At 40.1% G+C, this 14,163-nt stretch overlaps 2 protein-coding genes across 4 annotated transcripts in view; one reads left to right on the top strand and one right to left on the bottom strand.

The window, feature by feature from the left end:
* Positions 1–7,723: 7,723 nt before the first annotated feature.
* On the bottom strand, positions 7,724–8,646 carry LOC144378136 (uncharacterized). Its single transcript, XM_078051816.1, has 2 exons — positions 8,062–8,646; positions 7,724–7,880 (listed from the first exon to the last, which is right to left on the bottom strand). Exons 1-2 carry the CDS (start codon positions 8,621–8,623, stop codon positions 7,828–7,830), a joined length of 615 nt encoding a protein of 204 aa, XP_077907942.1. The 5' UTR covers positions 8,624–8,646; the 3' UTR covers positions 7,724–7,827.
* Positions 8,467–14,163, top strand: part of Rnf145 (ring finger protein 145) — a 38,738-nt gene continuing 33,041 nt past the window's right edge. For 2 of the 3 annotated variants that reach the window (XM_013358697.4, XM_005325435.5), the window contains exon 1: positions 8,467–8,600. The gene's annotated coding sequence lies outside the window, so the exon portion shown is untranslated. Of the gene's footprint in view, positions 8,601–9,737; positions 9,925–14,163 lie in introns of those variants that run through there. The other variant, XM_021726476.3, reaches the window with a different exon arrangement.

The raw sequence follows: 14,163 nt of genomic DNA, 5'->3' as shown, positions 1-14,163 counted from the left end.
CATAATAGTTATTTTACAGAATCTGAACAATCTGCACCTACTGCTACTAGTATCTCAGTGGGGTGGCTTTTTATAACTCATTGGCTATGGCAAGAAGCTAGTGGTCCTCTGTATGTTGTCTAATCATTCTTAATTCTGTTGATCTACAGCATGGGGGGGGTGCATCCCTCTTTCTTTTTGTACGTTTTGCCTATAGCAGAACTTGGTTCACTGACCATCTTTTTTTAATTCCTTACTCACTTAGCTCACTTTCATATATTTTTCAACAGTGAGGATGCTCTCCCTTTCCAGCATCCCGAGGACCCCAGAGAATGGGCTATTCCCCTTTCCCTCACACCGCGTATATCCTCATGGTAACTATACTCACCTCAACTGTAACCCACCCATACCACTTTGCACATCTATCACCATCAAATCAAATCATTTATGTGTCTGCCTTTGCACTTCAAGAGACAGGAGTTCTTGGAGTCCAGGGACTCTTGAAATTTGCTGTTATATATTCTGATAGCCTCACATAAGATAAAAATTTCAGCTGGGCATGGCTCTGGAGGCTGAGGCAGGAGGACTGTGAATTCAAAACCAGCCTCAGCAACATCGAGGTGCTAAGCAACTCAGTGAGACCCTGTCTCTAAATAAAATACAAAATAGGGCTGGGGGTGTGGCTCAGTGGTCGAGAGTGTCCCTGAGTTCAATCCCTGGAACACCTCCCCCCACCACCAAAAAATAAAAATAAAAAAATTCAGCATTAGCAATAGCATAAAGAAACATCAAGTATCCAGGAATTCATGTAATGATAGATGAATAAGGATCCTCAACAGGATCTTGGGAAACTGGACAAGCTAATTCCAAAATTGATTCAGAAATGTGAACGGTGAGATTCTCTTGAAAATGAAGAAAAAACAAAGTGGGACAGTGTATTCTAACCTAGATCAACACTTCCTGGGACTGGTGGTGTAACTCAGTGGTAGAGTGTTTTCCTAAAATGCCCAAGGCTCTGGATTCCATACCCAGCACTACATAAAATAGACCCCTTTTTAAGCTAGTGTCGTTGAAAGTTTTGTATCAACCTAGGCTAAACACAAACCTGTGGGCTGGAATAAAAAGCTCAAAAGCAGGTCCAGATAGAGAGGCACACTCAACTTTTGACAGAAATGGCATTGAGGAACAAGGGCAAGAGAGGTATAAAACAAGGCTTACACATAAAAAATATTAAATTCATACCAAGAATTTATATTCATCAAAAGATACCATTTTGAGAATGAAAAGGGCAGTTACAGTAAAGAGTTTGCAGTGTCTTTAACTGACCAGAGACTTGCATTCAGAATACACACAAAGAGTTACAAAACATTCAAGAAGCAAAAGACAAATAACCCAAGAGAAAATTGGGTAAGAGCCTTGAGCAACTCACAAAAGAGGATATTTAAAAGGCTGGTAAACATGAAAAAAACTCAACCTCTTTAGCAATTAGTGAAATGCAAGTTAAAAACCCACTAGAATGGCTAACACTAAAAGGATTGCCAATACCAATTACAGGTTACAGAGCAACAAAAACTGCCAAAGATCGCTGTTGGGAGTGTACATTGGTACAAACACCTTGGAAATCAGCAGAAGACAAGCAGCCCTGTGTACACATAGGCACACAGCAGGAAGACAAGCCTCAAACATCAGAAGCAATGTAAATTATAATAACTCCAAACTGGAATTTTACTGTTCATGAACCTAGTGTTCATAAATAGTAGAAAGAATAAATAAATAGTGTTGTATTCCTATGAAGGAAATCTATACTGCAACGAACAAGAACATAATTAAATCTCATGATGTTAAGCAGAAAAAGCTCACCACAAAACAGCACATGACACCTAATTCGATTTTTATAACATCCAAGAACAGGTGAAACTAAATCACGGGGTTCAGGGATTCATATTTAGATGGTCAAAGGAAAGGAAGTAACTGCATCAAAGTCGGGAAAAGAGTTGCCTTAGGGATTAGTGAAATAGTTGTGAATGAGAATGGTGGGTGAGATGTTTCCAAGGTATCCCCAAGCTTCCTTTTTTGGATAGTGGTTAAATGGTTGTGTTTTATAACAGTATTTTAAGCTGTACAATAATGTTTTATGAACTTAGCATTATTATTACTATTAGTTACTATTTTATCTTCAGAGTATATGACATTCGAGGGTAAGTGATGAGCAAATTAAGAGAACCGAATTGCTTGGGACTCTTTAAGCAGCAAACAACAAAGTATAGCCTAAACTGAAATAAGCAAAAAAAAAAAAAAAGTAATGTATTGGCTAATATAATTAAAGGGGGGTGGGTAAGCATCTTGGCTTCAGATGAAGATGAGATCAATACTCACATGATGTGACCAGGTTCTGGTTTCTTTTGATGTCTCCAGATTACAAACAATCCCTATGTTACAAGGATTTTGATGTATGAATTTTTTAAAATGATAGCACGAAAACAATATGTGTTACATAGGAGCTGTACTTTGAAGTTTGAATTTGAGCTAGTGCTAGGTGGTATGGTCCCGAGCAGCTTCACTGAGCCAAAGCTCCAGCCAGCCATGAGATCATGAGGGTGAACACTCCACAGTGTTCTGTGTAGCTAAGCGAGGATGTTTGGTAGGTAAAGTGCATTCAATGCACTTTTGATTTACAATATTTTTTTACTCAAAAAGGGTTTACCAGGATGTAACCGTATTGTAAGATGAGGGGCATCTGTATCACCCTCCTCTTTCAGGTCTAACAGAAAAGAGAGAATTTGTTCTCCCAACAGTTCAATCTAAAGTTCTGATGTTTAGTCCCACTCTGATTGTCCTGACATGGGTCACCAGTCCTTCCTTGGACTAATCATTAAGGGAGATAAAATAATCTGGTTGATCTATCCATGGGCAATGGGCAATGGACTACATGACTATCATAATTCAAGGTAGCATTAGAAAAGGGAAAGAAAAATCACAACAGCAGGGAGAAAGCCAACATGTCTTTGACAGTCAACATCACTCTGTTTAGTTGAATATCATCATGCATGAAAAACAACACAATTTTTTTTAACTACTCTTATCTCAGTCTTCATCAGAACTAAGACAAAGAAATTAAGAAAGTGGCTGGGTAGGACAGAAATACACCAGCTAAGATTAAATCTGAAAACAACAATAAACATACTTTTTTTTTTTTCCTGCTGATATCAGAGATTCAAGACACAAGTACTCAGATTGATTAAGAGCAAAGCTGGGGAATAGGGATGTGGCTCAGCTGAACTGAGGCAACAAGTAAAACTTCATTAGACTCTCAGTGGAAGAAAAAGTTGTAAGCAACATGTAGAGGACAACTCAGAAAACTTGAGTATTGGCTGAACAGTAGAAGATTTAGGGAATTACCCTTTATTTCCTTAGGTAATTGATCATTTGGGAGAAAGCTCTTACTTTTAGAAGAGGCAAGCTAGAATACTTACGGATGGAGTGTGTTGATACCTACAGCTACTCTCAAATAGCTTAGCAACACACACACACACATGCACACACGCGCATACACACACACAGCAAATATGCAAAATTTAATAATAGTTGTATCCACATGATGTGTAATTGGATGGTCATTATAGATTTTTCTGTATGTAAATGTTGGGGAAATAAAAAATTATTTTCAGGAAAATCTAAAAAATTCAGCCTTCGTCCTCCAAAAAGGAAAAAAAAATGCTGATTTATTTCTTTACTGTCTCCTTCTAAGATCTCAGATATTAATTCTGTACTAGGTGGAAAGAGATAAAATTATTGGGTATTAAAGTAATATAAAAGGGGCTCTGGTTGTAGCTCAGCGGTAGCATGCTTGCTCAGCACATGTGAGGTACTGGGTTCAATCCTCAGCACTATATAAAAATAAATAAATAAATAAAGGTATTGTGTCCATCTACAACTAAATTTTTTTTAAAAAATGCTATAAGTTGGGGCTGGGGATGTGGCTCAAGCGGTAGCGCGCTCGCCTGGCAAGCGTGCGGCCCGGGTTCGATCCTCAGCACCACATACCAACAAAGATGTTGTGTCTGCCGAGAACTAGAAAATAAATATTAAAAAAAAAATTCTCTCTCTCTCTCTCCTCTCTCCTCTCTCACTCTCTCTTTAAAAAAAAATGCTATAAGCTCTATTGCTTTTCCAATTATCCATGAAAAATATTTATTCATTACCAACTATGTGCATGTATCTCTTATTGTTAATAGGGTATTACAGTTTCATTTCTGGCATTATTACAGAATAAAAGTTGTCAACCAAATATAAAAGACAGAAGGAGAACTAATACATTTATGGAGGGCTTACTTTGTATGAGGAATATTAGCACATCTCATTGCATTTATTTTTCATAAAAACCAAGTGAAGTAGATACTACTATCCTTCTTGTTTTACAGGTGACAAATGGAGGTGTTTCTAAGTTGGCCCACGGTCCCACAGCTAACAGGTAGGAGGTAACTGAATCTAGGAGTGAATGAATCTCTTCTCTTACCGTGCTGGTGGGAATGTAAAATGGAGGAGTTGATTTGGAAAACGGTCTGGCAGTTCTTTTAAAAGTTAAACATAGCTGGTCACAGTGGCACACGCCTGTAATCCCAGCTGCTGAGGATGCTGAGACAGGAGGATTGCAAGTTCAAGATCAGCCTTAGGAATTTAGCAAGGCTCTAAGCAACTTAGTGAGAGCCTCTCTCAGAATAAAAATTAAAAGGACTGAGATGTAGCTCAGTGGTTAAACCTCTGGGTTCAATCCCCAGTATCAAAGAAAGAAAAAAAAAAGTTAAAAATAAAGTCACCATCTGACCCAATAATTCTGTTAAGTATAGGCTTAAGATACTCAAAAATTTATGCGGTAATGTTCATAGCAGCATTATTTGTTAAAGCTCCAGAGATTAAAAAAAAAAAACTAAATGTTCATCACCTGATGAATGGATAAATACAATGTGGTACATCCATACAATAAAATTGTATTTGGCAAGCAAAAAAAAAAAAAAATCAAGTATTAAGTATTCATAAGACTACACATAGATGGATCTCAAAAATATTACACTAAGTGAAATAAACTGAATACAAGTGAGTACATAGTATATGATTCTATTTAGATGAAAAGTCCAGAACTGGCAAATTTATGAAGACAGAAAGATTAGTGATTGCTTAGAGCCTAAGGGGAAGGGAGAGATAGTGCTGTTAATGGATACATTACCCTCTGAGGGGGAAGTTAGGATGGAATGTTCTAAAAATTTATATGGTAATGGTTGTACAACTCTGAACATATTAAAAATCACTGAATTGTATACACTTTAGAATAGGTGGATTCTATATTATGTGAGTTAAAAGCTGTTTTCATATATATATATCCATATATTTTCATATATACAATATATATGAAAGAGTAAATTTTCCTTTATCACACTGTGTTGTCTAACAGAACTATAATTTTCTTCATAAACTTGGTTTTTAAAATCAGATCATGAGGGTAGCCAGGTTGAATGGGTCCTTTCAGACTGTTCTAGACAGTTGATTACTGAAATGGATCTTTTTGAATGTCCAGTTATCTGAATTGGAGAAAAACCTCAAAATGCTCAGAAAATATTAGGGATGAAGAAAGCAGGGAATGAATCGATACATGGAAATTCTTTTTGCCCCAATATTCTCAATGTAGGCTATCCACATTTTTTTGGATTTTGGTTTCATCCTGTGATTCTGTTTTAGGAGCTCTTGTCTCTGGGTCCAGAAGCCAATGCATACAGAGCTGACCACCAATTATCTGCAGATTTGCAAAAAAAAAAAAAAAAGAGAGAGAGAGAGAGACTATTGATTATCTGTAATAGTTCTTTGGACTGACTGGAATTGTGGCAAATTCACACTGTGTTAAACTTCCTTTTTTTTTGGCTGGGGATTGAATTCAGAGGCACTTTCTCACTGAGCCACATCCCCAGTCGTTTTTTTTTTTTGTTTTTTTTTTTGAGAGATCCGGTCTTGCTAAGTTGTTTAAGGTCGAATTTGCTGAGGCTGGTCTTGAACTTGTGATCCATCCTACCTCAGTTTCCCGATTGCTGGGATTACAGTCATGTGCCACCACACCAGGTCTGACTTTTGACTTAATGTTGGACGCATTTATGGAGTCAGACACTAAGCTTGTGTGCCATGAGATCACATGTCACATGCATTTATGAAGAAAGGAAGATAACCTTGGGAATCCTGAATGCATAAACTTGGTTTTTAAAATCAGACCTTTTAAAATCACTGCCATTTCCCAGTCTTAACACTTCTTTCCTTCTAGAAACCTGGGCTAGTTCCTTTTATGACCAAGCTGTGGCATTTGGGCAATTCCTTAAGTTTGTTTTAAGTATTTGCAGTAAGTTTAGCTTCTGTGTTTTCCTGACTGGGGTGGGTTTGGGTGTCTCCAGGAAGTAGTTCTACTTCTCGGCTTGCTCTCTTCTGTTTGAGTGGCCCACTCTCCACACCCCTGCCCCCCTTCTTCTTTCCTTGTCTTTTCTTTTTCAGTTTGATTTGGTTAATTGCTTCTGCACTGTGGTGCTTTCCCAAAACTGGATTAGCAGCAACATAATAGCAGTAACCCTTTAATTACCAGAGTAATTTTCTTTACACATTGTTTTGAACTTCAGCATTTATAGATAGCTGCTGTGAAATTCAAAGGTAAAATGATAGGTGACTGTTTCTTGCTTTTACAAGGACCTACAGAGAGTGTTTTTTTTTTTTTTAAGTGGTGAGAACCGAGACAGGCCTCGCCTCCATTTAAACAAATTACAAATTCAATGACAATACTAAAGTAATATTTTCAAGATTCTTCCATCTAACTAAGAATGATAAATAAATCAAATGATGATTTAGTGTTATATACATTTTGATTTCTTTGTAATCTGTTTCTGACCTTCTGTCTTCTTGAACTGCAATAGTAAAATTGTTAAAACAGAGGGAATGAAGGTGAAGGCCTTGCTATCTTGGGCAGTTTCCTATTCCAATCATTAGTTATGTAGCCTCTGTAATTTCTTACCAGGCTATATAAAGACTCATAAAACTGCCTCTTTGTGATATGACAGGCTTAATGATTATCTTAAAGTGGTCTAAAGCACCTGGATAAAAAGGTGGCTATAAAGAATGGTGAACACAGTTCTCAGAAATATTTAAAACTGGATTTCTAAGAGTTGTCCAGCTGGTAGAAGGCAAGTTACTCTGAATCTGGTTGATTCCTATAGGATCGCATTTTCTATTTATGTAGAGCTTGCTTATACAACTTTGGCAAGACATAGGATGTTCAGAATTGAGGGGAGGTGCCATTTATAGTGCAGAGGACAGGTCACACTAGTTTCTAGTGGAAACCTGTTCTCCAAGGACTATCCAAAAAATAGCAACAACAGTGGAGGGATTGTGGAAGATCCTGGTTAGGCTAGGCAATAGATCTAGAAGTCTTGCTAAAGCCCAGCAACTAGTGACATCCTTGATGTGTTCCGTAACACAACACGCTTCAGGCTAGCATTGTGGGCAAGGTTCAGGCCCTAATAGCATTGACATTTATGGTAGGAATGCTCATTATTGTTTGAGCAGAACAAATGGATTTCCTCTATGTTGAGGAGAGTATGTGTACACCAATCAATTTTTAGACTTGTACCAACAGACAAGACAAACCCACAAACATGATTTCATACTATAGTGAAATTATTTGAACCAAACACAGGAATCAGAGTGTACAAATGAAAGATACTCAGTGAACTACTGCAACTCATTTATTCAGCTCCTTCATTCAAACTCTTATTTCACAGAGGTTTATTGAGTGCCCATTCGGTAGTGGGCCCTGCTGAGTTATCACGGACGTGGTCCCAAGGGCGTGGATAGTCTAGTCTTATGAGAGAGGGAGTCTAAAAAAAAAAAAAAAATTCTTGCATGCATCATTGTTACTGAGATTGCACCGGGAATGGACCAGCCCTTCACATTCTCTCCCACGTGGTCCCGGCAGGTGAGCGTGGGTGTGAGCGCGTGGTGTTTGGGCAGTGTGCGAGAGCACGTGTGTCAGAATGGCGCGTGTCACAGTGCGCATACCGGTGTCGCCGTGATACGCGTCTCCATAGCTGCCCCAGCGGGCTGTGTAGGTCGGGAGAAGCTTGTGTCTCCCGCCCGGGTACCGCAGGCGGCACGGGAACCACCCAGCGCGCGATTGTGAGTGAGCGTGGGCGCGCGGGGGGCGGGGCGCGGGGCGCGCCGCGCTGGCGGTGCCGCGCGCAGGCGCAGAGCGCTGGAGCCGGGCCAGCCACCGCAGAGCGCCGGGGGCGGGAGGAGCGAGCGCAGGAGGCCATGGCTGCCGCTGCCGCCGCCGGCTGCTAAGGGGCTCGGCCGGTGAGCGCCTGCCGCTACGGACGATGGTGACCGCACGGGCTGGGCCGCTGCCGCCGCCGCTGCCTCCGCCTCCCAAGACGCCGCAACCAAGGCCCGGCGCCGAAGAGCCGCCGCTGTGAGTCGCGGCGTCCCGGCCCCCTCCGCCACCGCCTGGAGAGGACTGGAGGGCAGGCAAGAGAGCCGGGGAGTTGCGGAGACCGTCAGCCAGCAGCGCCGTCCCGCTGGGAGGGAGGCTGCAGCCAGAGGTGACTGCGCCGCCCAGCCCCATCGCATCCCGGCGCCCCCGCCCGCTTCCCTGGTCTCCCCTCCCCTCCCCCATCCGGTCGCCCGCTCCTTCCTCTTCTCCCCCTTCGCTCCTTCCCGGTTCACCTCCCTCCTCCTCTTCCTGGCCTCTGCGGGGTCCACCTCTCCTCTAAACCCGCGCCCCCTGCCTCTCATCCTTCAGCCCCTCCCGCGGTCCCAGGGCCCCGACCGGCCCCTTCCGACTCTGCTTCCCTCCCGGAGCCCAGCGCAGGGCCCCCTCCTTCCTCTCCGAGGCCGCGGCCGCAGCCTCCCCACCCTCGCATCTCTTCGCCTCTCCAGCGCCTGGAGATGCCCCTCACATTCCTGAGATGCCCTCACTCTGGGTTCTCTCCGTTAGCCTCTCCAGCGGTCCATTTCAAGGCCTTTAACAACTCCCTTCCTGAACTACCCGTTCCCAGCTCCTTTTCTCCAGATTCTGTTTCCAACTTTACCTCTCAGCATCTTTGTCCACTTTGCCTCCAGGCTTCCCTTCTCCCTACCTTCGCCTTTGCCTTTCATTCGTGTACCCAGCCCCGGACTGCACGCGTCCAGGCAGCTTAAGAATTAGGGGTGCAGACAGGCCTGCCAAGAGTGGGGACCCGTCGCCTTGCATCCCGTCTGTCAGTACGCCCCCCCCCCTTTTAACAGTAAGAGAGCTGCTGCTCATGCCTTTCTTTTTGTACCCGCGGTTTCCTCTCGTGCTGGCTGTTCCTCGGGCCTCCCTCTCCAGTTCTGCTTTGCACACCCAAGAACCCCGAGATTTAAGCCCTCCCTTGTGGCATGAGTCCCCAGTCTGTACGGAAATTATGAACTTTGCCCGCATCTTAGTCGCAAGCCTTTTGTTGTGAGGCGCGGCAGAGCCTGCACCCTTGGCTAGACAGGAGGGGGGCTCCCGGGCCTCTTTCCTGGCAGAGTTTTAGCTGAACGTAATCCCCTAGCCCCGGGGCGGCCGCAGCCGCGTTGTTGCTGCTGCTGCTGCGCTGCCTGCTTGCCGCGAGCTGGCTTGGGGTTACTATAGTTCAAGCGCATCTGAGATCAGCAGGCGTGGGGGGAGGAGGTGCGGGGAGAGGAAGGGGCCTTCGCAATGAGAAAGCATCAAAGATTAATGGATGGCTTTGCATCAGAGTCTGCAGTAAACAGGAAACTAGTCTGAAAGGAAAGGAGGACTGTGTCTTTTTTATTTTTTAAAATACGGAGTGTGCAGTTCTGTTGAATCTTGAATCATGCCCAAAAGGATGAGCTGTCGGTGCTGCAGTCGTGACCCAAGCTGAGCGCCCGATGGCAGAGGTAGCACTTTTTATTTTCAGTCTGATCCTTAAATTAAAAAATGGCCCTTGTATTTCAGGGCAGACTCTTTGATGTACTGGGAGATGATAAGAAATAACAGAATTGCTAGTAGTTTATATGGAATTCAGGTATATATAAAGTTAGCTAGCAACGAGTGGGAGTGGGGAGGACCAGCTATATTTAAAACATGTGCCAATGCTTATGTAAGAAGTGCGTTTTCTTTCTTGATATCTCAGTTCTGGGCTGAGTTTAGGCTTTATCTTTACTCTTACATTTTCAGGTCTTATCATCCTAACAGATGGACAGTCAGAAAAATCTGTTTCTTAAGATCAGTTTGGGGGCCTGGGTTGTGGCTCAATGGCAGAGCGCTTGCCTAGCATGTGTGAGGCAATGGGTTCCATACCTGGCACCACATTAAAATAATAATAATAATAATAAAATAAAATACAGGTATTGTCTGTCTATAACTAAAAAAATATTTAAAAAAAAGATCAGTTTGGTTGATGGTAGAATTTTCTTTTTTTTTAACAGGTTGGGACAAAGCAAGGAGATTAATGATAAATGACGTTTTTTTTTTCCTTTTGGTGTGGGAAAAGGGTGTAGAAACTTCTAGTCTAATTTGCCTATATTATCAATTATCTAATTATCTAAATTGTTAGTAGTCTTACATTGAATCTTGTGTCGGTCTTATTTCTGCTTTGTCTTTTTAAAAGGGAGTTTAGGAGATGTGGGATACTGTTAATTTTTTTGGTAAGATCATATTTTCCATTTTTGTTTCTTATTTAACATGCGTTTTCAGCGGAGACCAACTGTTGACTTTAAAAATCTACCTTTTTTAAATTGTTTAGGATGGTTTGTTTGATTTCTTCACATTCAGAAACCAAAATGTGATACTCAGGAAATTATAGAAAGAGGGTCCTTGTGTTTCCTAACCCACAAATCTGAATGGTAAACTGGACATTATACTTATACAAGACATTACTGTGTTTGTAAGTACCCATTGCTGTTACCAAGTCTGGGAAAGTAATGTCTTGAAATTGTTAAGGTCTTGTCTGTTTGGGCAGCATTTATTGAACCTTTCCTATGGTTTCTGGAAAGAAATGTTTTTGTTGTTATTTGTTTTGAGCTGTTTTACTGTGTAAAGCATATTTAAGTCACATTTAGTTTATATTACTTGCAGAGACATCATGTTGGAGTATTATTTTATTTTCCCAGTTTTGACAGTTCAAGAAGAAAATTTTAAGATCTTGTGGGGATGGTAAAGCAGTGTAGTAAAGTTTTGGCTGTATCAAGCCTTTAATTGCTGTAAGCTCTGCTGTTTGTTTTCTAGGGTTATTTGGTATTGTTTTGGTTTTAAGAGAATTTTTGAATTCCCTCCAACTTTAGAAAATGCTCATTAGCCCTGTTTGACACTAAATTTGGTAAAAAACTAAATAAATTAGATTTGAATCAAACATTATAGAGGTATAATCTCTTCAGGAAACAAGATTCCATTTTTACTTCATGTTAATATAATAATAGTGATTTGGCAGGAATGAATGAATTTGTCTCAGGAAACAAGATAACTATTTCAGAGATTTGTGTAGATATCAGTTTGGTGTGTGGTACTAGACTGTAGTGTGCAGTGTTTGTGATGGTCTCCTGTCATGTGTACTTGTACTTAGGTTCAAAATGATGAGGTTTGGAAATGTGGTTTTTTTACTAAATTATTTGCATTTTCTTACTTAAATACCACTCAGAAATAAATGAAACATTTAGTAAGTAATAAATTCATTATTAAATGAACATACTTATTGCTATACAAGGTCTTTTTGTGTATGTGTGAGATTGAACCTCTGGGGTACTCTATCACTAGGCCAACCCCTTCCCTCCCATCCTGCACCCCAAGTCCTTTTTGTTTTTGAGAGGGACTTGCTAAGTTGCCAAGGCTACTCTTGTAGTGCTCCTGCCTCAGCCTTCTAAATTTTGGGGAGTACAGATGTGTGTCACTGCACCCATCTCCAAGGTCCTTAAAGATTTGAGTCTTGTGTAGACTGGGCCATTATGGCATTTGAGGATCTATCCTCTTGGATATTTTTGTACTGACAGCTTTAGAGATCCAGAGTTTTGTTTTATTTTCTCTTTTTGTTATATTTGTGAGGTAGGAGTTTGGGTAGAAATTAGGAGGGAACATGTACCATTCTGCTAATGGCCTTCTTTCATAAAGATGATCCCCTGTGAGGATTAGGGAGATGCTGTCATCCCCTGCTTGCTTAACTCCAGATTTCTAAAACAGGACTGATTATTTGTTTAGTTTTTTTTTTCTTGACCCCTTTCAAAGCTACTGTAAATGGAGAAAGCAAGTACATTTTAAAATTATAAAACATTAAAAACAAGAAGACTCCAAATCAGATGAGATAAATATGTACTGCAAGTTATTAACTCATAACAGATTCCCCTTTTTTTGCAAAAATAAAAATAGGGGTTTACATTGGATTCTAGAATATGGAAAAACACATTTCATTATAGTGTAAAGCCTATCAGTGATGTTATTTTCTCAATACATGGTGATTTTTCACAAGTGGCTGGTTGATTGTGAAAAAAATCTATTATTCATATACTTTGAAATAAATTCCCAAGAGGGCATTGTGTTATCAGTTTGACCACCAAAGTAAATAGTTGTTTACTGTATATTTTCTGAAGTCATCCAAATGGCTTAAGTGCATTATACTTTCACCATCAATTTCTTTTTTTAATCCTACTCCCATGATAAAACAAAGATAATCTAGAAAACCTAGCAAACCAACAAATAAACAACAACAAAAAAATCACCCAGATCCACTTTTGAAAGGGACATTACAAAGAATATTTTAATATATTTTCCCTAGGATTTTTTTATTTTTATTTTTAATGCAGTGGTCCCTCAGTATTTTCAGAGGATTGGCTTTAGGACCATCCTCAAATACCAGAATCTGTGGAAGCTTAAATCTGTCTTCCTTTTTTTTTTTTTTTTTTTTTTTTTTTGCAGTACTTGGGATTGAACTTTGGGCACTTTACCACTGAACTATATAGCCCTTCTTATTTTTTCATTTTCACTAAGTTGCCAAGGCTGGCCTCCAATTTGCAGTCCTTCTGCCTTAACCTCCCAAGTGTCTGTGATTATACTCCTGGCCTAAAATTCTTATGTAAATTACATGCAACCTATGTACCTCTTCCTGTATACTTTAAATCATCTGTAGATTACTTTTAGCACCTAATACAACATGAGTGCTATGTAAGTTGTTGCTGTGTTGTACCATTTAGGGAGTAATGACAAGAAGGAGTCTGTGTGTATTCAATACAGCTGTAATTTTTTCCCCCAGTAGTTTTGAGTTAAAATTAGTTGAATCCATGGATGTAGAATGTGGACATGGAGGGTCAACTTTAAGACTGAGCTTTCAGAAATGTAGTTTAGGTTTCTAAATGGTATAGTTTACAGTAAATGTTGGTTAGAGATTTAATTTTTTCAGTGTTTTATATCCTCCTTGGGACACAATTGTTTGGTTTTGATTTTCACATTATTCTTTCTTGTGTAGGAAAAAATTTTAAAGTAAGCAAAATTATTGTATTTATCCATAAAAATGTTACTTACAAATTATTGGTACTATATACCTATGTAAAACACTTGGGTTATGGGAATGATTGATATATGAACTTTAAAAAACTAAGTTCAGATGCTTTTGAGTTTCAACAAAATCTGAGCTAGGAAGTTATGAAAATTGGAGGGTAAGATGGAAATACTGACAAATATTTCACCATAGCATAGCAATCTGTCACTATAATTTTCTTCAGAAATAAGTGTTTTCATTTATCCTGTAATGTCTGAAATTACTGCCAAAGCTAGAAATGTGTTTAGCTTTCTCAGCAGAATTCTTAAAAGGATATTGTCAGAGCCAACAATCCAGAAATTATCTTTACTTTTAAAATTGTCCTTTACCCACTTTTATTTGTTCTCTTATAATTCTTGGATTAATTTGTAGTTCTACTACATGAAATAGGATTATACTGAATTGTCCTTTTAAGATCCTAATAACTGCTTTTCATTTTCTCCCCACCCTTTTGCTTTTTTCCTTCTTTCCATTCTCTGAATACTTATCAACCTCTAAGCAGAGAGACCTTGCAGACCCAGTGCCTAGCTTCTTCTATGTGCCTGCATGACTGTGTATCAAGGGAAGAATTTGATAAGCATTCTTTTCCCATCTTTGAAAAGAGATTATGGGA

Source organism: Ictidomys tridecemlineatus, chromosome 1, assembly GCF_052094955.1.
Source record: "Ictidomys tridecemlineatus isolate mIctTri1 chromosome 1, mIctTri1.hap1, whole genome shotgun sequence".
NCBI lineage: Eukaryota > Metazoa > Chordata > Mammalia > Rodentia > Sciuridae > Ictidomys > Ictidomys tridecemlineatus.
The sequence above is the reverse complement of the archived record's forward strand: the minus strand, read 5'-3'. Positions and strand labels throughout refer to the sequence as shown.